Genomic DNA, 23353 nt, shown 5'->3' on the forward strand with positions numbered 1-23353 from the left:
TGTGTGATGTGTGTGTGTGTGTGTGTGTGTGTGTGTGTGTGCGTGCGTGCATGCGTGCGTGCATGCGTGTATGTGTGAGTGAGAGAGAGAGAAAAAAAAAGAGAAAGATTGACAGCACTGACAGGTTTGGCAGTTATAAGATTCTGAGGTGGGCGTTTTGATTGATGTGTCGAAGCAGGCAGCAACCCTTAGATTAAACCCTCCACCAGTCAGTCCACACTTGTGAGACACACACAAAGATACACACACGCACGCACACACACACACACACACACACACACACACACACACACACACACACACACACACACACACACAAACATGCATGCATACGCATGTCTTTTCATATTTTTTCATATCTTATCAAAAAGTTGAAAATAAAACCATAATCTGAGGTTGATATGCCCAAAACACATATGCAAAAGATGTAAACATGTAATCTGTAAAAACTGAAATCACTATAATGCAAGTATGTGCATATGCAGAGAAAACCAGATCTTGTCTGTGCTAAATAATATAATTTATTCAACTGACCTCACATATGTTTACAACTTTACTCTTATAGACACTGCATGAATAAATAAATAAATAAATAGCTGTAATTTCACTGTCAACAAACATCTTCAATGCTGCATTTAAAAGTAGACTAATTTGTTCCTATATTTTTTTTTTGGTATATACATTTATCACACAAAAATACAGCATAATTGCAATTTACGACACATAGCCACAAATGTGCCAGTTCAACGGCTGACATAGATTCTTTTCTGTGTGCGTTCCGGTTTGTGAATGAACCTAAGCTACGACACACTTGTTATGAGGCTTATCTGATGAGGAGGAAAGTTTACATTCACATTTAAGTCCGTTGAGATTGCCTGACACTTTGCATAGCATCAGACCAGCAGTCACCCCATTAAGTTTGAAGCTGACGTCATATTTGTGGCAAATCATAAATCCCACAACTGTTGTTTGTGTTTTAGAGACAAGATAGGATTTAATGTTTGTCCTACTATATCTCAGCAGATATGGCTGCATATGGGGATAAAGCCCCCTTCTCTCCAAAGACTAACTATAAAGCCATCTTCCCACCTTAAAGGATAAGGCTGGTGTTGTACTGGATTTTTCTTAATGTCACCAAATCCCTTGAAAAGACCAAAATCAACAATGAACTGACGTATTGTCTGAGCAGCCTGATATATCTTGTTCCACTGTGCCATAGACAGGGGCTGAGCTGGAGGTTTAAATATTGGAGATATTGCATATATCATGCTATATAGTAGAGATCACAGAATTAATGTTTAGCTGATAAATCTGCTACATTTAATTCCATGCCATATTAATCAGGGCTTCTCTAATTGAAAATTAAGGATCTCCAACAATGCATGGATGTTGTGAATGTTGCGTCTTAAATACTGTGAATTGAATATGAGGCCAAAAGAAGAACATTTAGTCAGTTATATTAGATTTCCTTTTGAGAAAACATCAACTTTATCAAGATCAACATCAGCATGATAATTGAATTCCACAAAGACTGTCCTGCTGACCTAAAAACCCAGTGGGATACTTAATGTGTATTATTCCACTTGTGGAAATACGCCATTACAAATCTACCAATTACTCCCGTTTGAGAAACATTTTCTGGAAAATGGAGTGCCCTGTTTGTGATAAATTTTATTCTCTAAAATAAAAACAAAAAAAACCCCACACACCTTTTTAAAATAAACACCTTAAATGGAATTAATGGGACTGCAGATGATTGCTGTGGATAGGGCCTGAGAATTCCTCACCTCATCAAAAACACATAATTGGTTTTGGTCTTATTTGTTAACAATAAAAAATACAGAATACTTCCAGCTTTATCCTTTATCTGAAAAATTATTTCCATAAAAGTGATCACTTTTTGCCAGCATTCCCAACCCAGTCATTTTCCACAGCTGACCCTTGTATTAAGGCGAGTCCACAGATTCAAAAAGACACAAACAAACCACAACACTTCTGATAGGAGATTAACACACAGTAGCCAACTGGACAATAGAAACACATAACAATGTCAAAAATCACTGCATGAAGTGGCAACTTCTTCACTTGGTTCACGTTATACAGCGCAGCAGTGTGTCGGGGAGGTTGAAACAGCCAGACTTGGGAAATGTAAGGGGTCATGTTGGGGATTTATGTGCAGATGCTCAATCAATAACAGCATTTCAACTTTCATCACTGTATATGACACACTGCTTAAGAAACCCTTATAAACCACAGTGTCAAACTTATTTGCAGCATTAATCAAATGTCCTGAGGGCTAATCGACTGGGGGCTGGATCGATAATGACTATCCTACTGATACTATCCTGGGAGGAACAATCATTTCCTGTCTCCGCTAACCTGCTGTGGCTGGCCGGTCAATAAAGGTTTAGGATGACCAAACGAACCATCACAGGCACACACAGTCCTCAAAATAGCTTCAAAGTGATCATTATAAAGGACTCTATCATCCTTTAAAATTGTTGTTTATTGATACCAATCATCTTCAAAGCTTACTGTAGTGTTTTGGCTTTCTGAATGGTCACACTTTTCGGGCTGCCATTGGGGTCCATGAAAAAAAAAAATTGGAAAATGAGCACCATGTGCTTTACTTGTTGTCGGCCATGTGGTAATGCAGTTGTAAATGCACATTCATTCAATGATGCATGACAGATTTATGAGTCTGACAAAGATAAAAAATGCAAATTGAGTTCATAAAGTTTGGAAATAACTAGAAGCCAATGGCTGCTTGGAAGGTATACAGGAAAAACATCCAAGAATCCAAGGATATATTTGATAGTTGAATTTGTGTACATCAGAGTGGTCTGTATGAAAGCTGATGACCTTATGGAATTCCATTCATACATGATAATTCTGCAATACACATTTTACATCCTCTGCAAACCTTCACTGCCAAAAATTTGGAGTCAAAGGCAGTGGAGGATATTTAATGTATTTCACTTTGACACCAATAAGTCATGTTTGTGTCCCTTTATTATTTTTATGTTTAACTATAACCATTATTTTTCTTTAATGCTTTGTGAACATTTTTATAGTAAAAAGATTGATTAAATGACTAATGACCTTGAAGTGATAGATAATTATCACTTGACTCTGCAGTCCACCAGGCTGTTCTCATGCAGCGTTTGTATGTTTTCCTGTAACAAGTAATGCACCAGCAATTTGTGCGTAACCCTTGTATTTTGGAAGGGTGCAACCATGTGACCAATGCACTAACAGAAGTAAAGAAGGAAATAGTCCAGAGCAGTCTGGTTAGAAGGGAGGTGGGGGTGGTGGAGAGACGTTCCCCCAGAAGACCGGTGTCTGTAACCGTGTGAACTTACATCCTCACCATGCTTATTTTCCTAAACCTAACCGCGTTATCTTTACTTGCCTAAACCTAACCTCCTCCGCAACCTCACGTAAATGACATAACCTTAGGTCAAGGACTTAATTTCATTTGTGGGGCACTAATTTATAGGAGATCACATGAACTGCTGTGTGAGGATATGTTGAGTCCACAGAGTGACATCGCTGTCATTAACCTAATTATTAGCCACCGAAGGCAGCTGTTTCCAACACAACAGTGATAATTGCATTGTACTCTACCTGCCATGGTTAGTGACTGGCTGGTTAACGTAGATGATAATTTAACAGCTTAAGAGCCTTAGGAGTTGGTGGAGACCAAAATAGAGATAAAAGGAAAGAGAATTTTGGACTTACATTATCAAGTGGCTCTTGATGGCATCTCAACCATATCGTAGTTGCAAAATGGAAATGCTGCAAGAACTATTAGTTTCATGTTGGCAGTGAACCTTACAGAATGTTATGACTGAATGTAATCTGCAGAATCATCTAATAACTTTCAGTTTGGTGAGTCAAGGGTTTGGTTATATAATTGTGGCGTCTGGTTCTTTTCAACATTTACTGGGTCTTGAATGAGCGACAATGACGAGGATTAAGAGTAAGGTAAAAATGAGTAAAACTAAATAGAAAGATATATCTATTGGTCTTAAAGTTAAAAACAATGACAGTTACATGCACATTTAGTACAATGTATCTATCTATACAACATAGATCCTACAAATATTATTGCTCTATTAATAAATTTACCCTACGCAAACTTAAAACTCAAAGTCTGAAAAGGTTCTGGAGCATTCACGGCTTTGTTGTAAGGTGTACACAAGTACGTCAACACACACACACTGCTATGTAGACATGGACACAATTCCTTGGTTAGATATTGCACTATTCTCATTACCCACAGCAAACTCTTGCAGACGTTGATGTCCACTGCAGTCACGCTTTGTTTTCCCCTGAAAGTACCTTTGATCACTGTGGCAAGCACTTAAATTAAAGTGGTTGTAGTGGTTGTAGATTCACAGAGTCATGATTTAAAAAAAGATTGAGTATGGTATGCGTCACACAGCTGATTGACAGTCAACATCCTGGTTCTAGGCAAGGGACCTTAAAAAAGAAGGAGGCACCATGTCATCAGCTTGAATAAACTTGTGGAGTCACTCAGAGGCCACAGCAGATATCTGCTGACTTGGCCTCTAGTGCGGCAGTAGCGAGTATCCTGAAGAATGTCAATGCCTCTTAGATTATTCCATCTTCTTCAGATTCCTCGATTCTAGTTTTCTTTGTGCCTTTGTAGCCTAGTTTTCATTCTGAAAAGCCTCTGGACTGGATGCACCATCATCACTGAGTACCTCTGTGTTGATGAAAGTCCCAGCGAGTGATGCACCCAGGGCCTGGTTGACGGGTGCCATCTCTGAAAGAATGATATTATCGTGGTTGCTCACCAGTGTAGCTTTGTCCATGATCTCCTTGCTATGCTTGGACACCACAGCATCCAGGAAGTCGTACTTATGTGACAACATACCGCTTTCAAATAGGTACTTTGTCAGGTAAGAAAAGGCCACATTTGCCAAGAAGGATGCCAGCATGGACATTGTCTTGAACGGAAACCTCTGCTGGATAAAGTGCTCTACATCCCCAGTGAGGTGATGGATCCTCTCCTGGGTCACCCAACCAGGGTAGTAGATGAAGGGAGGGAGTTTGAGGTAGGGCTCCCCTCCACCAATGCGCAGCAAAAGACCAAATACATAGGCAGCCACAGAGCCATAAGTGTTGGTGCCCTTGACAAATAACACACTGAGAAGTTGGGGAAAGATGATGACGTAGACCAAGTCGGAGCTCAGATACCACAGGCCATACACGGATCCTGTTAACAACGCCATAGCAGTGGCGAGAGCTCCAAATACAAAGATGGTGAAGCGCATCACCCAAACAATCTCACTATCTGAGGCCTGGAGGAGAGAAGAGAAAGATAATAGAGTGAAGAGGAAAATATAAAATGAGGGGAAAACAAGGTTGAGAATGTAAGGTAAAGGTCTGAAGAGAGAGGTCATATTAAAACAAGACTACAGAAAAGCAAACAGCCCTATGAGCTGTATTTGGGCACAGTGGTGCTTTGAATCAAGTGCCAATGTTAGCAAACATGCTCACGAATAAAATGCCAACCTGCTGTTGTTTAGCAGGCGTAATGTTCAGCATCATATTTCAGCATTATAGCTTGCTTATTATCCACAGAGCCGCTATAGAATATTGAGAGCATATTTATGATGCAGAAATTGGAGCAAGGGTTGCCTGCGCATGGCTTTTAGCATGGAGGTGGCTGAACTGGTGGTGCTAACAGCAGAAACAGTGCTAACAATGGCAATAGTGCTGACAGAGCTAATCGAGGAGAGTATTATGTTTTCGCAATTTCACCAACCCTACACTGTGGGTTGGGATGGCCTTATCTGCAGTAACCACTGTATAAGCGCAGTGTCTAGTGACGGCTATTAGCTAGCAAGGGGAATGCACTCACATGGATGAACAAGGGTGCACCTCTGGACTGGCTACCACATCAATGAGCAGAGAAGCTCCAATTACAACTCATACAGAGGGAGCATAACTTTTTCTCAGCTCAGGACGCCATTACTTCACTTTATCTTTACATTGCAAATAGATGTTTGCTGCTTTATTAATGAATGATGAATGATGAATCTGAATGTCACATACAACTCCTTGAAACACAAAGCTGAGACTATTTGAAAACAAATTAACTAATTTAAATTTTGACCCGATCATTGTTGCTAAATTGGAAAGTCAGAAGATCATCAAAATTTGTACAATACATCCTGAGCAAGAGATAACTGTCTGTATCTAAAGAGTCCCCCTGATAGCGGCACTAGAGAAGTCAAAGGGTCACCAAAGACATGAGGAATCTGATTTGTTGACAACCATCAGTGTCTGCGGTACAAAATGTCACAACAATCCATCTGAGATATTTCAGACCAACTGCCATCCCTGCTACGCGGCTAACATCAAGACACATATTTCATGTCATATTTCAACTGGGGATAAATACATAATCCACTGTAATTTTTTAAGAATTTTTGTCTGGACATTTCTGTGCGAATGTTTGTTTGCTTGTTTGTTTGTTGGGGTTTTGTTTTGTATGTTCAGAAAGTACAATCATCTGACATTTATAAACCACTGGCATGAAACTAGAATTGCTTTATTGATTATTTGATTGATGCTTGCAACCACTGGCTTAAACTGTGCAGATGTGCGTTGGTGTTACTGTTGACACTCTTACCGACTGCCGAAAGGCGAGCTGATAGATGTTCCTGGCAAACATGGAGCTGGCTGAGAGAATGGATGAGTCTGCAGATGACATGACCGCAGCAGACACCGCCCCCAGACCAAAGAAGGAGACGTAGGGCGGGCAGAGGTACTGAAGCACTATGGGAAGGATCATGTCTGATTGATCCTTATCCTTCGGAGGGAGGTACCCATAGGTAGTCTGGTTCCAGTCTGAAAGAAGGAAAAGGAAACATGGTCAAAAATGCACTGTTGTAAAACATGCAAATGTGGAAAAAAAGTAAAATGATGTGGTTTTGACCTCTTATAACATGCTGTAACATGCTGAGCATACTAGGATTATCTACGTGCACATTTACAGAAAATGCCAGATTGATTAAAACTAAATTATTACAAACAACAAAAAAATGCAGTGACAACAAAAAAAAAAAAGGAAAGATTTGTCTGAGGTTGAGCAGGCTGTATTTGGTGCAAGTTCCTAATTTGAGATGAATAAATCATGTTCCTTGCTAACTTTTGGCAATTTATTTTAAGTGGATTTAATAAAACTGAACCACTCAATTTTTGTGCTGATCCCCTTAGCTTCGCAGACAAAAGGCTCGACTTTGAGACCTTATTATTATGCTCTCTGTGGATCTGTTTTAGCAGCTAAGAAATGAAAGGGCCTTACACGTCTGTCTGCTGAAGTATAGCAGGGATTATCAATGTCGGGATGAGATGCATATGAGATGAGTTTCTTGCTTTGAGAAGTAGGGAGATAGTGGATGGTGTGAACCCACAAAAGCAGCTATTTTTCAATAAGAGTTTGGGACATTTCCAGCTGTGTTTGTAGTGACCAAACCAGGTATTTTATGCCAAAACATGAACTAACCCTAGCCAAGTGATTTTTTTGACATGACCTAACTACATGTTAACCACAGCATTGTCACAACGTACAATTTAAATATAAAGTTTCAACATATGTGCTACATATGAAACCTGTAAATGTGAGGTATCAGTGGTTTTCAGAGATGTTCATCGCTAACATTTATTCTGGCTATTGTGCTCAGAGCTCATGGCAACAGTGCTAACATGTGTTTCAGAATAATTACCCTCACAGTTTGGCATCTTAGCCAGCTAACAGCTGCTATTAAGCACTAGACCATAGTACAGCTGAGGCTGGTGGGAAATCATTTTGCAAGTATTTGTTTAGAAATTTAATTTTTGACCTGATGATGGTGCTAGATGAGAAGTCAGGGGATAACCAGACGTTATTTCATCCTGATGGGAACATGAATGTGAAATTTCATGTCAGTCCAACCTATTGAGCTATGTTAGTCAAACACATGTGCACCTTATGAGGAAAAGTCATTAAGTGTCATCATCTGGGGACCATGAATGTCTCTCATTATTCAAAACTGAGACTGGCAATTGTCCCTTTCAGTGGGACATTGGATCTTCTATTTCTCTTTCCAACCTAAAGCTTCTGACATCCTATATCTTTCTTCTATTCTTTCAGCCTCCAGAGGTTTAAAATCTGTGTCTGTCTTTCCCTCCTCTGGATATTTGATTAGTGCTGGTTATACATGAAACAGCTTCAGACAGACCAGATTAATTAGCTCCTCTTCAGATGGAATATTCACTAAATCGGCATGGTCTGATGACTCTCTCCTCTGCCTGTCGTGACAGGATCCATCTGATGTTGTTTACCCTCCAGATACTGTATGCATCTGCATTTACACATCTGAAAATAAAGCTGCTGGGGGCGCAAACGGCCCATGAAGACATCATGTTTCCTTTGATCACAATTTCCTGTTTGAATAAAGGATCAGATTCTTGGATGTTTCGATTGTCTTGTGATCTTTCATTAACCGCTTAATCAGTGTGTGTGCCTGTGTGGATGCACATTATTCATGGATCAGTGTCTGATGATGTTTGTGTTCATCTGTGATTTAACAGCTGCAATCCAGAAGCAACTGTGTGTGTAGAAGAGAAGTATTGGGTGACATTGCAGTTTGGTCATTTTTGCATAATTTATCCAGATGTAAATTACATGTAATCGACCAATTGACCAATGCTAAAGCATACTTTGCTTACTTCCATTTACAACCTGAATGGTATTTTATACAATGAATGAATCTAATAAAAAATGATGAAATCTAATGCTAGTATTAGATTTTCAAAGACAAATAAAAATGAATGGCCTATTTTAAGGCCCTTCTAGTTTGGTTTTGGTGCATGATATGTGCTAGCTATTGGAATATATTCAGCAAGAGCTCACCTTTCTTTTCTTTTATAAAACAAACTGCTTTTACCTCAACTTCCACATGGTCTGATTTGAAAAGCTTAAATTACGACACAAAAGCATCCACAAAAAAAACCTCACTAACAGAAATTAAGTACTATGGATCCAAAATAGCTTTAAAGGTCCCATATTCTAAAAGTCAGATTTCCATATCTTTTCTTATTATAAAGCAGGTGTGGGTGGTATATAAAGACTATGAAAGAATATGAAAGTATCAAAATCCACTGTCCATATTCAGAAACTGTGCATATTAAATGAGCCATCAGGACTTCGTGAAGTTGTGATGTCACAACTATACTATATAAAGGCCACAGTTATTTCTGGCTGCAATGACGGTACAAAGACGAAGAGAGCGCGGACGTGGAAGACCTGGAAATGCTGACCAACTGGACCAGAGGGCTTTAACAGCATGGGGAGCCTAAAGAGACAAGTACTAAAGTGGAGAATTTCAGACTGGGTGAATACAGGCATATTCAGATGGACAGTGTAGGAAAAAAATATGTGTTTTTGCAAATTGACGCATGTAAACTCTTTCTAGTAGAAACCCTAAATACAAGTATGAACCTGAAAATTAGCATAATATGGGACCTTTAAGTTGAGCTAAACTGCAGTTTGTGTGTTTGTGTGCGTGCATTTACCAGTGGAGGCCCCTATTGCTCCTATTAGGACAGAAGGGACAGCCATGACCAAGCAGCCGAAGGCAGCCAGGAAGGAAAGGACCTGGGCGTAGGTAGCTGAAGAGGCAGAAAGAACCCGTTGAAAATAGACCTGCCAGGGAATCCCCCCCAAGATCTAGAAACAGAAACACCGTCGTAAATACAGACACATAACCAATGCATCACAGTCAGTCAGATTACCACTAAGCACAGCTCTGAAACTTTCTCTATGTTCAACAAATCTGGCCAAAGTGTTCTACAACAACTGACAAAATGTGTAAGCAGTTTAGTTTATATTAGTAATCTGTCTCTTGGGGAATCTTTTGATGACAAAAAAAAGTCTTACCAGCAAACAGAAATTGTCCGCCCAGAGCCATTTGTCTTTAGGCTCAATCTTCCCCAGCCAGGGTGACTGGTAAACAACTTCCTTGGCTGTAACACTGATGTCAGTCACAGCAGGATTGGACAGGGCAAAAGGCACGCTGATCCACTGCCGAAGAGAAGGGAATCAAAATGCAAATATTAATATCTTTGTATAGATAATCTCTGATTTTAATGTTTCCATGGTAAAAGCTGCTGACTGACATTGGATCCAAGGTCTAGTTTTTACTTTTCAAAGTCATCTTATACTAGGCATACTGGCTAGTGTATTTAGATGTAAATCAGTTTGTTCCTGCTTGTGAGAGACATCTCTGATTTAAAGAATATGATTTTTTATTTTTTTTTTTACTGCTGGAATTAATGGAATTCCTTGCGGACTCTGGAGTTCCTGACCGCAGATGTCGACAGTGAAACTCACCAAGCCAACAAAGATACAGAACAACTGCACCACATCTGTGTATGCGACAGAATAAAGTCCTCCGACAAGTGTGTAGAAGATGGCAATCAGGGCCGAGATCACCACCGACATGTTGATGTTTATGTCCACAATCACACTCAGAGTGGCACCTGCAGGACAAAATGTTCAGTTCATTAGGTTAGACACATAAGCAGATTTCTTTTTAACATGGAGATGTTGTGATTTATGTCCAATAATCACCCACCCAGGGCAGATAAGATGGCTGCAGACCAGAAAATTTCCCCCATGAGTGCGGGGATGAAGAGCAGGCCGCCCATCCTTTTTCCATACAGTTGCTGGAAGGGATCCAGCATGGTGACGTATCCACGTGAACGCATGGGCTTGGCAAAGAAAAGGCCACCTGGATGATGTCAGACACTCAAATTAGGCAGACAAATAAAATAAGAAACCACCAAAGAGTATTTTACAATACCTTAATGAATTAAAGTATATTATATTACTAACTTGACACAAAATTTGAGATCCTACAGAACTTCCTCTTTCTCTCTGATTGAAGCACTGTTACATTGTTGTTTATGTTTGATATACTGTGTTTCTTAGAGGATCACATACCAGTGCTACCACAACATTATAGCCCATTATGCTGTGTGAATGATTAAGTACCGTACAGTAAAATTCAAACAGCAGAGACTTGGTTTCAGTAGATGAATCTGATGTAATATACAGTATATCAGCTTATTGTTAAAGTTATGTTATTATTGAGTAGCATCGTGTGAAGACTGATTTGAAGTCTACACTGTATCACCACACAACGGAGATGCAGTGACAAAAATGAAAGCCATAAGAGACATGATAAAGCATGACGATCAGTGCAATAGATCTACCTACAATTATTTTGTAGACTGAATGGAAAACAGTTGCAAAGCAAATTTAAATCATTTGTAATAAGCGTTTTAAAACATGCAATATATGATGTGGTTCTTTTAAAAGTATTTCAATGCTGTTAATTTGCAGCAACTCCTTACCTACCACCAGGCTGAGAGCGTAACCAAAGGGTGCCTGTGCCCAGGCCAGACCATAGTCTGGCAGGTAGACATACTCTGCTGTCCCATTGATGTAGCCCCCACCCACCCAAGTGGCTGAAACCAAGAAAAAAAGACAAGTTTGACATGTCACATAGTCATGATGGAAATCATTCAGCTATAATAAGGAACCTCCTTCTTAGGTGATAGCTTTAAATTTGTGGTGTAAATCCAAACTAAGTTGCCGCATCCTCAAGTGCTCATAAATCGAATTAATGTAATGCTGAAGGTTGTGGTGATAAATTATATTAGCTAATGCAGTGCTGTCCGTGCGTAAAAGACAGGGTTGGTGGAATTTATAGTCTTTTTCTTACCTTGTATGCACCAAAGAATAACAGCACGCCTACACGGCTCATGTTGAATACCAGCCTTACAAACAAAAATTCAAACACACCCAATTACCAAAAACTCACCGGTCATTGTGAAGCCACCAACGAACAATCCGATGTCTCTTCCCCCGACCATGATGCTCTCGCTCCTGTCTCCGCCCTCTCCAACTCCGGAATTCTTGTTCTTCCACGCGGCCCAGATCCCCACAAACAGAATCAGGAGGTAGAAGATCACGATAGCCACGAGACCCTCGGCGTGGATGGCCATCTTCCTTTCGTCCGCTTCCTCCCGCCGAGATCAAGAGCTAGTGCGCGCAGAGGACTGGAAGATCATGGAGAGAACTTTGAAGAAAAAAAGAAGAAACAGACTGCCTTTAGACTGTGTTAACTTTGATCTGATTATTCTTTTCTTCTTCTTCTTTTTTTTTTTAACACAAGCCTATGCCACCATTTTTAATCAGGTTAAAAGTACTAAACCCACATGAAACGTAATCATTAACCAGTGATCAACTCTAAAACACTCCTATCCAAACACTTTGAGAAAACAAAATTGAAAACTACAAGATTTGATTAATACTCCGGTGCTTTCCAGATACAGCGTACATTTCAGATTTGAATTTCATGTTTTTTTACGCACCGCTTAACTTCACGCTTACTGCAAATGCCCAGCTTTGGCAAACACAAAATACCCCCTTTACCAAAGTAAACATGCGGAAATTCAAATTGTTGCTGGACTCTAGGGGTTTGCCTTTTTTCAGTTTTTCAAGCATCAAAGGTGAATCACTACACGAGAAAAACTGATTGCAGTTTTACTACAATTTACAAAATTAAAAAAAAGGAAATGAATAACCCAGGTTTAAGACTAAAATGGCTCTATATTCATGTCTAGTTTTACTTAGTAGCCTTCCCTCAGAGATAACAAATTACTTACTGATGTCTTTTATCCGACCCAATAAATTGTTTGACAAACGACCAGCTGGTGCTGAAAGCATCTATGAATAAGAACATTTTTAAAAATACTTTCGTACCCTTTGCACTTTGATCTTCGTTTAACACTATGACCATGAAACAAATGTGGCCAAATCTTACCGTGTCTAACAGACGCACAAAGGCAGAGGACCAACCGGCAATTCATCATGTGATATTAAATCGAAAGAATCAGAAAATCCAAACTAGAAATGATGGTATTATCAGTGCTGCACTACAGCTTTTAAGACAGTTTAAGATATTTTACGCGCGCCTTGCTGCCTCACTTAATTACAGACATGGTCTGCTCCAATTAATTTGCCAGTTTACTCACACAATATGAAATTTAAATTCTTTAAAAAGTGTACTGGTTTCTTTTGGTCCGACATGATTTTGTTTTGTGCGTAAAAGTCCACTAATGCTGCCCAAACGTGACGCACCGTCAAAAAAGTGAAAAACGTGAGCCCGAGGAGACCTGGAACAGATGCAGGAGCGTTAGTATGCAATGTGCTGCATCACTAAAATCAAACCTGTGGGTTTCAGCTCCCCGTTGCGCGGACTCCATGGTTCCACGGAGCCGGCATTGCATTATTGATCTCCCTTTAAATCAACATCTGTCAGTGTAGTCAAATGCAGTTCTAGTCAGCCAAAACATATTAGTTTAAGAGAATATTAGAAACTAAAATGATCTTACCTTTCCTTTGGAGGAACAGGTCTGGATAGATGACAGGGGCAGGGCCTCCAAAAGAAGATTTACAAAGTGACAAAAAGACGATTTTGTTGGAAAACTGTAACCACAAAGTAATCCTCTTGGACGACCAGTTCTCATATGCTGTTTTTTAAGTCACCAGTGCTCGTCGGAAAAGGAGAGAGAGGGAGAGGGAGAGAGCGAGGGACCTGAGAGAGAGGGTGGAGGTGGGGGTGGGGGGTGGAGATGAATGGGAGTGGTGGGTTTATTGGGCGCTGTCAGGGTGAGTAGATGGTGGATGAATGTCTTCCAGGGCAGGACGAAAATAGCACCTAATAGAGAGTGGCATGACGCACCACCACTTCGGGAAAGCTTTCCAATATCATAATATCACATCGGCAATGGATGAAACTCCGCCAGGTTACTTCTTGGGCCTGATTTACGATGGTGCTATGCGATAAAGCGGTTTTTTTCTGCAAAGGCTGGCTGTATGATGGTGACGTTGAGGGTGGAAGCCACGCATAGGATTACTTTTTCTTTCTATCAACCACTTTACGCATGCAGCTATGCAGCTTTCATACATCACTCCAAAAAACGTCCAAATCAACTTTGTAGAAATAGATATGAGACACAAGGAAGGAGCAATGGTGACTCACAGGACATTATTTTGGTCCTTTTTTGTACAATTGAAGTCGTATGTTATCAAATCAAGTCTTGAATGCATCAAGCATAAATCTGTTTAAAAAGACTATACACTTTTTATTATATAAAGATGATTAAAACAGTAGAAGTAGTAACTTCGTTTCATTGAAGCGTTCAGGCTGCTGTCCATGGTGCTGAAATTTAAAACTAAGGGCTCACAAACCAAGCAATGCTGTCCTTCACTCCAAAAAAATGTGGCTATAATAAGAGCTCAATGCCATTAGAGAGTTGAGTTTTTGGCCTTATTTGTCATTTGCTTTGACGTGAAGCTTTTTCTGTCTCATTACGCCTTCAGCTTTAATAAGTGCTTGATTTCTGTAGCATTTTTTGAAAATGAACTCACTTTTTAGAGCAAATTTAAGCATTAGTTTCTATAAGCAATCATTACAGCAAGCATTTTATACAGCTGAATTCCATAAAACACACTGTTTACTAACTATCTAAATTAGCTCCTTGATGTAAAGATGTTAATGATGAAAAGTGTGACTGCTGGGGACAATATAAGTGACTTGCTTGAGTTGTGACACATCCTCTAATTGAGTGTCTGTGTAGCTGACAGGCTGCTAGACAGAGGGCACCTCTAATTGGAAGGTTTTCCAACAAATAAGGCTCAGAGAGACGTCCAGTGTTACAGGTAGTTAGAAGCAAGCAGCCTGGAAAGCCTAAAATGAATCACAAACTACATATGCATCCACGAATGTGAAGAATTTCACATATATGATGTATGGACTCCATGTTAGAGCGATTGATAAACAGTGCTTTCATCTTGACTATAGCTTACACCATATGCATAAATTGATCAAGTCAAATAAAAATAATTTCGACCTGAGGGCTTTAGGCTGCCTTCTCAAAAGATCTTTGTTGCCATCCAGTGGCTTCCTCAGGCTTCACAAAACATATTCTAGATGTCACTGTACATGAAAGTTTAAGTTCGACTGAGATCCACTGTCTGTTGCTCATGAATGCAGAAGGGTTTCTTAAGTGTTAAACTGTAAATAATAAAAAATGGATTTTGTCACAGCATATATATGGACTTTCTACAACCAGAAGACTGCTACTGCTATTGTTATAAAGTTAAGTTATACTTTAATTATACAAATAATATTATATACATATGCTATCATATACTGTATATGTACTGTCAATATATTTATGTATTTTTCCCCGTTCACTGTTGGGTTATAAGGACAGAGGGTTTCATATATTGTGCAGATTGTAAAGCACCCGGAGGAAAATTGTGATTTGTGATATTTGGCTTTATAAATAAAATTTAATTGAAAAGCACAAGTCAAACTAATACTGTCAATTGTGGCTCTGTTTTTAAGCATCCCCAGGTCGGTTAATGTTGTTGTAACAGCTGTCTTTCTCTTCCTTTGACATATCCAATCAGCTGTTTGAAGAATGCTGATAAAAACAATAAAAAACATTTTGTAAAGTTCTCATCTATGTTGAAATCATCAGAAACTGCCATTGACTTTATTTTCTTTTGTACGAAAATATTGAATACTGGGATAAAATATCATCCATTTCTTTTAAATGAACTATTATACTTACATCAGCTTTTATAAAAAGTTAAACCCAACTACAAGTAGGAGTGGGCAATATGAAGAAAATCAATTAACACATTTTTTTTCTTTTTTACCAAATAACTTGATATTGATATTGCAACAATATTGTTGGGTTGACTCATAAAATATTTCCGCAATGAGATTTTTGATAAACAATCATCAGTAATGTGGATATAGTAACTTGAGTCGAAAAGGCCAATAAAAGAAGAGTTACAACAGTCTGGTAAATTCAGAAAACTACACAATTTTACTGTAGCCTTTAAAGTCAGAAAAAGACAGTTCTGATATTACCATATCCAAAATCTAAGAGGATATCTAGTCTCATATCCTGATAGATATATTATCAATATATTGCTCTGCCCTAACTAGAAAGGAGGCAACAACAGAAGGAACAGAACAATTGCTTATCCATAAAAAAGTGTTATAGCATACAGTAAGGAAATGGTTACCTCTTTTCCCTTAAATTATCTGTGCTTCTTGAACCAGTTCTGTTTAGGATTCTTGAAACCTTGGCGATATCTAGCAAACCACTCTGCATTTCCACCAGTTTTGAGGGGAACCATTGTAATCAAGGATGTTGTCAAAGGAGGGTGTTGCATAATGCACAATGGGAATAAGCAGTAGAAGGAAAAATGTGCATTGCACTGATTACCTGCAAACATCTGTGCTGCTTTTAAAGATATTTGTTTTAACCCAAAAAACATGCATGGACCAACTATCCATGAGACCATTCCATACTGTTCTTTTTTTTGATGATTACTTGACTTTTCTATTGTTGCCTTGTTCATCGTCTGTTTTTGGATCCAGCTGAGAACCGAACTTGATTTTGGTTCTGAATAGTTGGTTGGTTGAAATGGTTGAAATGTTCCAAACTGTTCAAAATTAGGTGAGGCAACCAGAACGAAACCTGTTCTAACGTGGTAGGAAAGAGGGATCTACTGCATGTCTGTGTAGTCTCTCCTCGGCTGTTTTCAGTAAAATATTGCCATCTTCTGGTCCATCATGTACATTGCAGGAGGTCAACGGGTCTTTGCTCTCAGTTCACTCTCACTCACAATGTGAGTTTTGTTTGGCTGTCAAATCTGGTCATGTGAAAGTCAGATGACAGCCTCAGCAGTTTGTCATTTGTAATATCCTTTCAAAATCTGATTTTTAGTCAAAGATGGTGAAGTAACAAAACATCTCTGCTTTTCGATTTTTTTGTGTTATGGGAGACTAAAGTCTTTAAGACAATAAAAGTCATTTTGTTCACCAGAGTTCCCATGGTTTTGCAGGTATCGTGTTAGTATTTCCTCTGGTCTTAGACGTAGTTGCTGAGCCTGTAGCCGCTGCTGTAGCTGCTGGAAAGGGAGCAAAGTGAAGGAGCGTGATTGTCCTTCAGGGCCTCGGGGGGTTTGTAGGGCGGTGCAGGAGGATATATGTGGTTAAAGGCAGGGGGAGGTGATAGTGGTCGATTCCTCTGCACATGGAGGGGCCTCTGTGACCTGCCACTGCTGCTGCTCCAGCAGAGCACCAGGCCTCCGGTCAGACTGAGGCAGGATGAGGCGTAGCCGAGGTACACGGCCAGGCCGATCTCATACTTCAACCCGCTGGGAAGGAAGGGGTCATAGAAATCCATGATGACATCGTTGGTGGTCCAGGACACAGTGATCAGGCAGAGCAGGGCGGCACAGATAAAACAGATCCCCCCACTTAGGACCAAGGGAGACTTGATTAACGAGTGCCGGGCGAAGCGGGTGCATTTCATTCCCATTACAGACACCACAGATGCAAGGACTGATGTGACACAGGAGAGCACCATGAGCGCCCGGGCAGCCTAACGCAGAAGAGAATAGACGAGCACTTTAAACTACACAATGCAGAAATGTACAGTTACTGTTTGTTAACGGTATCGCGAGTGAAAGTGAATGAGAAAGTCAACCCCAGATTCACTCTTGTTCGATATTTTTTGGAGCTCTCTTCGGATACCTGCTGGTTATGGTCTGGCACACTCTTGCTACCTTTTATAAATTCTCCACCTCACGTGGACAATTCCTCACCCAGAAACATCCCAAATACAGAAAAGAAGAAGAAAACAAGAACATGTAGCCATGCAAACAAATACGATCTCACACAATATTAGTGGACAGTTGAGAGGGATTACTTTTGTATGAGTCCATATATTAGTCTTTTGGAAAAATTCTGCATCGTATATCTTTAACATTGGAATTTAAACAGAGTCTGACTCTAGCCTTTAGGGTTAGAAAACTGCAACTGCGCCATACCAGACCATCAATCTATCCATCTGGGCAATGCAAGTAAGTGCGAGTAAAGTAAAAATTTTTAAAAAATCAATCAACAGACAAATTAACTATTAATCACAAAATGAAATAAAACTGGTTGATTATTTTCTCAATTATTCAATTAAAAGGACCATTTCCTGATTTGAAAACTTGCTTTGTATAATAATAATGTGGGAAATTTAGTGTGGTAAACCATGACCATCTTTTTTAAGGGGAAATACTTCTTTTGTAGTTTACAGTTTATATAAGATAAAAAAAAAGTAGAAAAGCTGACTTTTGAAAATGTCAGGCATTTTTGCTTGAAAAATCATGACTTGATAATTTAAATGATAAATGAATATTTTTTTGGTTATTTCTCATGATAAGATAAAGGTCCTTTAAATAAAAACTTTCACCAAATGACAAATGTGTAGTACCTGCAGGTCCTGTGGCAGCGCCAGTAGAGATCTGTACACCTCGCATTGGTAAATGCCTGTGCTGTGCCACACACACTCCATCCACAGGCCTTTCATGTAGGAGGTAGCTGTGATGATGTTGGAGCCCACGTACGCTGTGCTGCGCCAGTGGGGGAGCAGAGTCGCGACCACAGTTCCTGCAAACCCCAGCAGCCCCAGGAAGAAGCCAAGGAGTTGAACCGCCATGTTGGCCATGATTTACGCCCTCGACTATGACGGATGGTCAAACTGCAAAGTACAAAGTTATAGATTAATATCACTGTTTATGCAAGTTAGTAAGTTAGCGTTTGTGGGTTGTATTTGTAAGTATTTGGAACCGTGTCAGGACTCATTTTCTGCTGAATCAATACACTGACACAAGCTGTGCCCTCTCACTCTCTCATATTGTTAATGTTTACCAGTCATTCTGCTGTTCTCTGCTACTACCTTGGACAAGAAAAGTCAATGTTGTTGTTTTACAGCCTTGTCACGTTTATCTTTTAATAAGAATTTAACTTGTATGCCGTCAATGCCAATTTTTCCTCGTGGAATTCAGAATAGTATTGAATACTGATACAGTGGGAGATAATTAATAGCACTTAGATATCTCAAAATACACGTCAGTAAGCAGGATCATGAATATGCATTGGATCCACTGAAAATCAACATGCAGAAGCATCTCGCCACATATAAACAAAACACTTTCAGAACAAAACTAAAGTCTCTCAGTCTGCAGACGAGGCTGGATTCCTCCTGTTATCTGCGCGGTCCCCAGTAAATTCATACAGTAAATTCCACTGAGCTTACATCCAGTCACAGAGTCTGAGCCATTCCTCAAGTGTCTCCGAAGTGCGGGCAGAAATAGCTGTGGAAACTCTCTGGCATGAGTCTCTGGTGAGTGGCAGGTGACTGCATCTGTAACTAATGAGAGCAGTGTTCAGCTTCACCTGTTTAACGCTCTCCTCTGGAGGGCAAAGCACAGCAGTCTATTTGTTAAGCTCCTGCCACCCCTCAGGAAAGGAGAGAGCGAGAGGAAATTAAACATTTACAGAAACCACCCAAGCTGAGAGTACTGTTATAAACCACTAACTTTGAACATTTTTCACAGCTCTGCAGGGTATTTGAGAGAGAGGGACTGAATGACTTGATGACAGAGCACTTCTAGCTGATGGGCCCTAAACTGTGACAAAACAGGACAGTAGTGACTTATGTTGGTAATGACTGACCGACTTATATTATGCCCAATTTAATCTCTGACCTGAAATCACCTGACACTTAGTCCTACATTTAGAATTTTACACAAGACGGTAAAAATTCCACAACTGCCCAGGAAGCTCTCGGCCTCAGTGAGAAAATCGTTTGTAGTTAAGCATTTACTTTTGTACCCTCTAAATGTTTTGAACAAAATGTTCTCTTGGTGGAAAAAAAAAATATAATAATGATCTGGCAATTTTTCAAATAATGAGAACCCAAGTCCCTAAAAATGAATAAAAATGTTTTTTACTTAACCGGTGAATGATACCCATTAAGATGCAAAATTCCTTTTTGTACCTGCAAGTATGAAAGCAGTTACTTTAAACGGACATTTTAACCCCAAATCATAAATACATACTTTTTTTCCTTTTATCTGTAGTGTTATTTAATCAATCGAGATCGTTTTGATGTGACTTGCCGAGCGTTGGAGATATTAGATGTAGAGATGTCTGCCTTCTTTCCAACATAATTGAATTAAATGGAACTCAACTTGTGGTGCTCAAAGTGGCAAAAATACATTTGAAATTTGACCTTTCTGGGGGCAGTTACATGTTAGAACCATTTTCCTTGGACCAAACTACAACCCCAACTGTATCACGGTGCAGAAGGAAGCATGCATGTACTGCTACCGGCCCGAGTACCACTGAGCTGTGACTAGATGCACATTTCCTTCTGCGTGCAGATATGGTTAGCAGGTGTAGTTCGGTAGAAAGAAAATAGTTTCTATATGAAATTGCTCCAAACATGGTCTATGGATTATCTTGAGTAACCGGGTCATGATATCTATGTGTCTGAAAAGAGAAATTACTGTTTTTTGTTTGTTTGGTGGTTTGAGAACCACAAGACGAGCGCCTTCTAGTTCCATTATATGAAAGAGAAGGCAGACATCTCAACAGCCAATATCTCCATCAGTCGGCAACTCACACCAATCACCAATCAGTCTGAATCAATAAATAATACCACGGGTAAGAGGAAAAATTAGTATTTTAATATTAATATTCATTTTTTTTAGTATTTTAAGGTGATCTGTCCCTTTAAAATCTGATAGCAAAAAAACCAAACCATGCTTATACAGACCCATTGTTTTAACTTCCTGAGAGAACAGAGGCTGTTTATATAGCCAGATTTATTGTTCAGTGTTAGACCTGGCACTGATGGGGCCTCTTAAAATATCAGAAATACAAGCCGCATTGTGTTTACTTAATGATTGACTTCGCTGAAGGCATAACAAGTGAGCCATAGGAACAAAGGCAAGGCTGTGACAAATGTCATGTTTCATCAGAAGCGTAGATTTCGGGGGCGGGGGTGGCACATCCCCCTCCATATTCAGAACATGTGCATTTGACCCTGCACCCCCAATGAAAAGATAAAAGTAGCACTGTTATTTTGACCAAATTAAAGACATTTACACCCAAAGTTGATACAGAACGTGCACAAATTGGTAAATAAAAATTCACCAGAATGCATGAAATTATTTCTGACGGTGAACCCCCAAACTCCCAGTTTCATCTGTGTGTCCCCACAGAGTTGAACTGAAGCCGATGCCCAGTGTTTCAGGTTGCCAAAAAATGAGCCCAACAAAGAGCAAAACTGATATAATATTCATCAAGTTCTGACACTTGCCAATTGCATATCTACACAAATAAAATATTGCACACGGGATGCTGCTTTAGCTTTCACATTTTAATATTGAGAAAAAAAACTTTGTATATTTGGGTACTCACCAACAAGGTCACACAGGGACTACAAAGCCATGGTCACAGCAGGTGTCCAGACGGTACTCCTCCAGATAAATAGGGCCACTGGCACCGATTCCACCCTGACCAGCTCCTTCTGTCTCTGCTGCTGCCTCAACAGACAACGAAAATGTGTCTGTGCTGCAGGATTATCAGATATTTGACTGGCCGCTGTTAGATATTATCATCAGCAGCAGCAACATTATCCCTGTCGGCATCAGGAGCATCATGTCAGAGATGACACGAGACACAGTCCCTGTGCTGGCCTGTTGCTATTGACTGATAAATTTGTGGACCCGGAGGCAGAGCAGCATTGCCAAGCAGAGACAGACAGAGGAGATATTGTCCTCACTGGCTGTGCTGTTTTGGTCTCAATAATTCAGCTCCCTGCATCCCCACATCTGTTGAATGAATAATGGACACAAAGAAAAGAAAGGATGAAGAAAAATATGACTAATTAAATAACATATCAACTTATAAGCAACTTTTGGAAAAACATTCATATTAACTTATTGAATTAGGGTTCAGTTAGGAGGCATTTAACCCCTTGAGTTAATTGGTCTGATTTCCTTACAAAATGGGATGAAGACAATGAGCAGTTCAAGAAGAAATAACCCAAAAATAATAACAAAAGTACAAGAAAATTACCTGAAAATGAGCACCCCCCCCCCCCACCCCCAAACAAACAAAACAAAACAAACAAACAAAAAATGAACAAAAAGGACAGTAAAACAAACAAACAATAACACAGAAATGATCTAAAAATTATAACTTGTCTGTAAAATCATTGTAAATATATAATTATGGTGATTGGAAATGTAGTTCTCTGGAAATTTCTCCCTAGCTTTAAAAAAAATATTTTCTAAATCTATTAATTTGTTGCAATTTGCAGGAGATTTCTCGTCATGCTGCTCAATTTCTGAAAGAAATCCAACCAATTTGCTCAGGGTCCAGAGGTTTAGATACCTGTGAAAAGGCATCTAAATGCATCACAAGAAAATTGACATTGATCCAGGCTTCAGAGGATTAAGCCATAAAAGCAACACTGCAAAGCTAATAGCCAAACTGTACCAAAATGATTGAGTGTGTGATACATACTGTTCTGTGAGCCAGGTGAGGCCACTCAAAACTGCAGTTTTATGTCATGGTTCGTCTGCGGTCCATCTTCTTCCTTCTCTCTCGTCTTCCTCTGCCCCAGGTGTAACCTACCATGACATCCTGTTGGTGTACAACAGCCTGGTGCAGTACCCACTGCTCTGTGAGAGCTCTATAGTGAGGGGATGATCCTCTCCAAGGTCTGCCTGTGGGAGACGCCATTTGAATGTGGAACACTTAATAGTCTTAGTTAAGCAGAATAATCCCGTGATTAGCAGCTGAGCATAGCTGCACGGTGCTGGAGGGTAACACAGCCATGATGGCGTGTGCAGCACAGGCCTTCATCTTTTGGTGTTTTTATATCTTCAGAGGTCTCAAAAGCTGCTCTCTTTTTTTTGTGCTGTACACACTGCCTCATATATGCAGGCATACCCAACACTGTCTAAATCTATGTAATACAAGTTAGTGTATTTTAAAAGCACTCCCACATGGGTGTTGCTCATCCTGGCTGATTAGACCTCTGCTCAGGCTGAGGCTGGGAGGAGCTATGATGGGAGTCATGTGAGGTCATCAGCCTTTGTGAACTCAAAGCACCGGGAAAAGTAAAAGTTGTCCCACCCTAACAGATGATTAACACTCATCCCTAATCAGCAAGAATGACTTAAAACACTGTGTGTGTGTGTGTGCAGAATACATCTTTTAAAATAAATAGGTAGGCAATAAATAAAATCGAGGGCAATCTGTTACCACTGGATTATGTTTAAGAATAATCAATTAATTATTCTTAAACATCAGATGTTTAAGAA

General features: G+C 39.7%; 2 protein-coding genes across 3 annotated transcripts; both read right to left on the reverse strand.

The window, feature by feature from the left end:
* Positions 1–362: 362 nt before the first annotated feature.
* On the reverse strand, positions 363–13674 carry LOC121949447 (high-affinity choline transporter 1-like). Its single transcript, XM_042495137.2, has 9 exons — positions 13483–13674; positions 11907–12164; positions 11437–11550; positions 10656–10811; positions 10412–10560; positions 9959–10102; positions 9595–9748; positions 6668–6885; positions 363–5330 (listed from the first exon to the last, which is right to left on the reverse strand). Exons 2-9 carry the CDS (start codon positions 12088–12090, stop codon positions 4677–4679), a joined length of 1773 nt encoding a protein of 590 aa, XP_042351071.2. The 5' UTR covers positions 12091–12164; positions 13483–13674; the 3' UTR covers positions 363–4676.
* A 1948-nt stretch (positions 13675–15622) lies between these two features.
* LOC121949444 (claudin-14-like) lies at positions 15623–22972 on the reverse strand. 2 transcript variants are annotated; one of them, XM_088083084.1, is made up of 5 exons: positions 22551–22971; positions 21441–21853; positions 19270–19383; positions 18445–18711; positions 15623–17562 (listed from the first exon to the last, which is right to left on the reverse strand). In XM_088083084.1, exons 4-5 carry the CDS (start codon positions 18676–18678, stop codon positions 17047–17049), a joined length of 750 nt encoding a protein of 249 aa, XP_087939210.1. In that variant the 5' UTR covers positions 18679–18711; positions 19270–19383; positions 21441–21853; positions 22551–22971; the 3' UTR covers positions 15623–17046. The 2 variants fall into 2 exon arrangements, with proteins under 2 accessions (XP_087939210.1, XP_087939211.1); XM_088083085.1 differs by lacking the exon at positions 19270–19383 and having other exon boundaries at positions 22551–22972.
* Between the last annotated feature and the right edge of the window lie 381 nt (positions 22973–23353).

Source organism: Plectropomus leopardus, chromosome 10, assembly GCF_026936395.1.
Source record: "Plectropomus leopardus strain MGB_pleo_1.0 chromosome 10, ASM2693639v1, whole genome shotgun sequence".
Taxonomy (NCBI): domain Eukaryota; kingdom Metazoa; phylum Chordata; class Actinopteri; order Perciformes; family Serranidae; genus Plectropomus; species Plectropomus leopardus.

Excerpts from the sequence above, each read along its gene's own strand:
- LOC121949447 (XM_042495137.2), bottom strand. The coding sequence starts at position 12,090 with ATGGCCATCCACGCCGAGGGTCTCGTGGCTATCGTGATCTTCTACCTC. Across the intron at positions 11,551-11,906 it reads TGGTGGCTTCACAATGACCG|CCACTTGGGTGGGTGGGGGC; the intron begins GTGAGTTTTTGG and ends TCTTGGTTTCAG. Across the intron at positions 9,749-9,958 it reads CGGACAATTTCTGTTTGCTG|ATCTTGGGGGGGATTCCCTG; the intron begins GTAAGACTTTTT and ends TTCTGTTTCTAG.
- LOC121949444 (XM_088083085.1), bottom strand. The coding sequence starts at position 18,678 with ATGGCCAACATGGCGGTTCAACTCCTTGGCTTCTTCCTGGGGCTGCTG. Across the intron at positions 17,563-18,444 it reads CGCTGCCACAGGACCTGCAG|GCTGCCCGGGCGCTCATGGT; the intron begins GTACTACACATT and ends CTTCTGCGTTAG.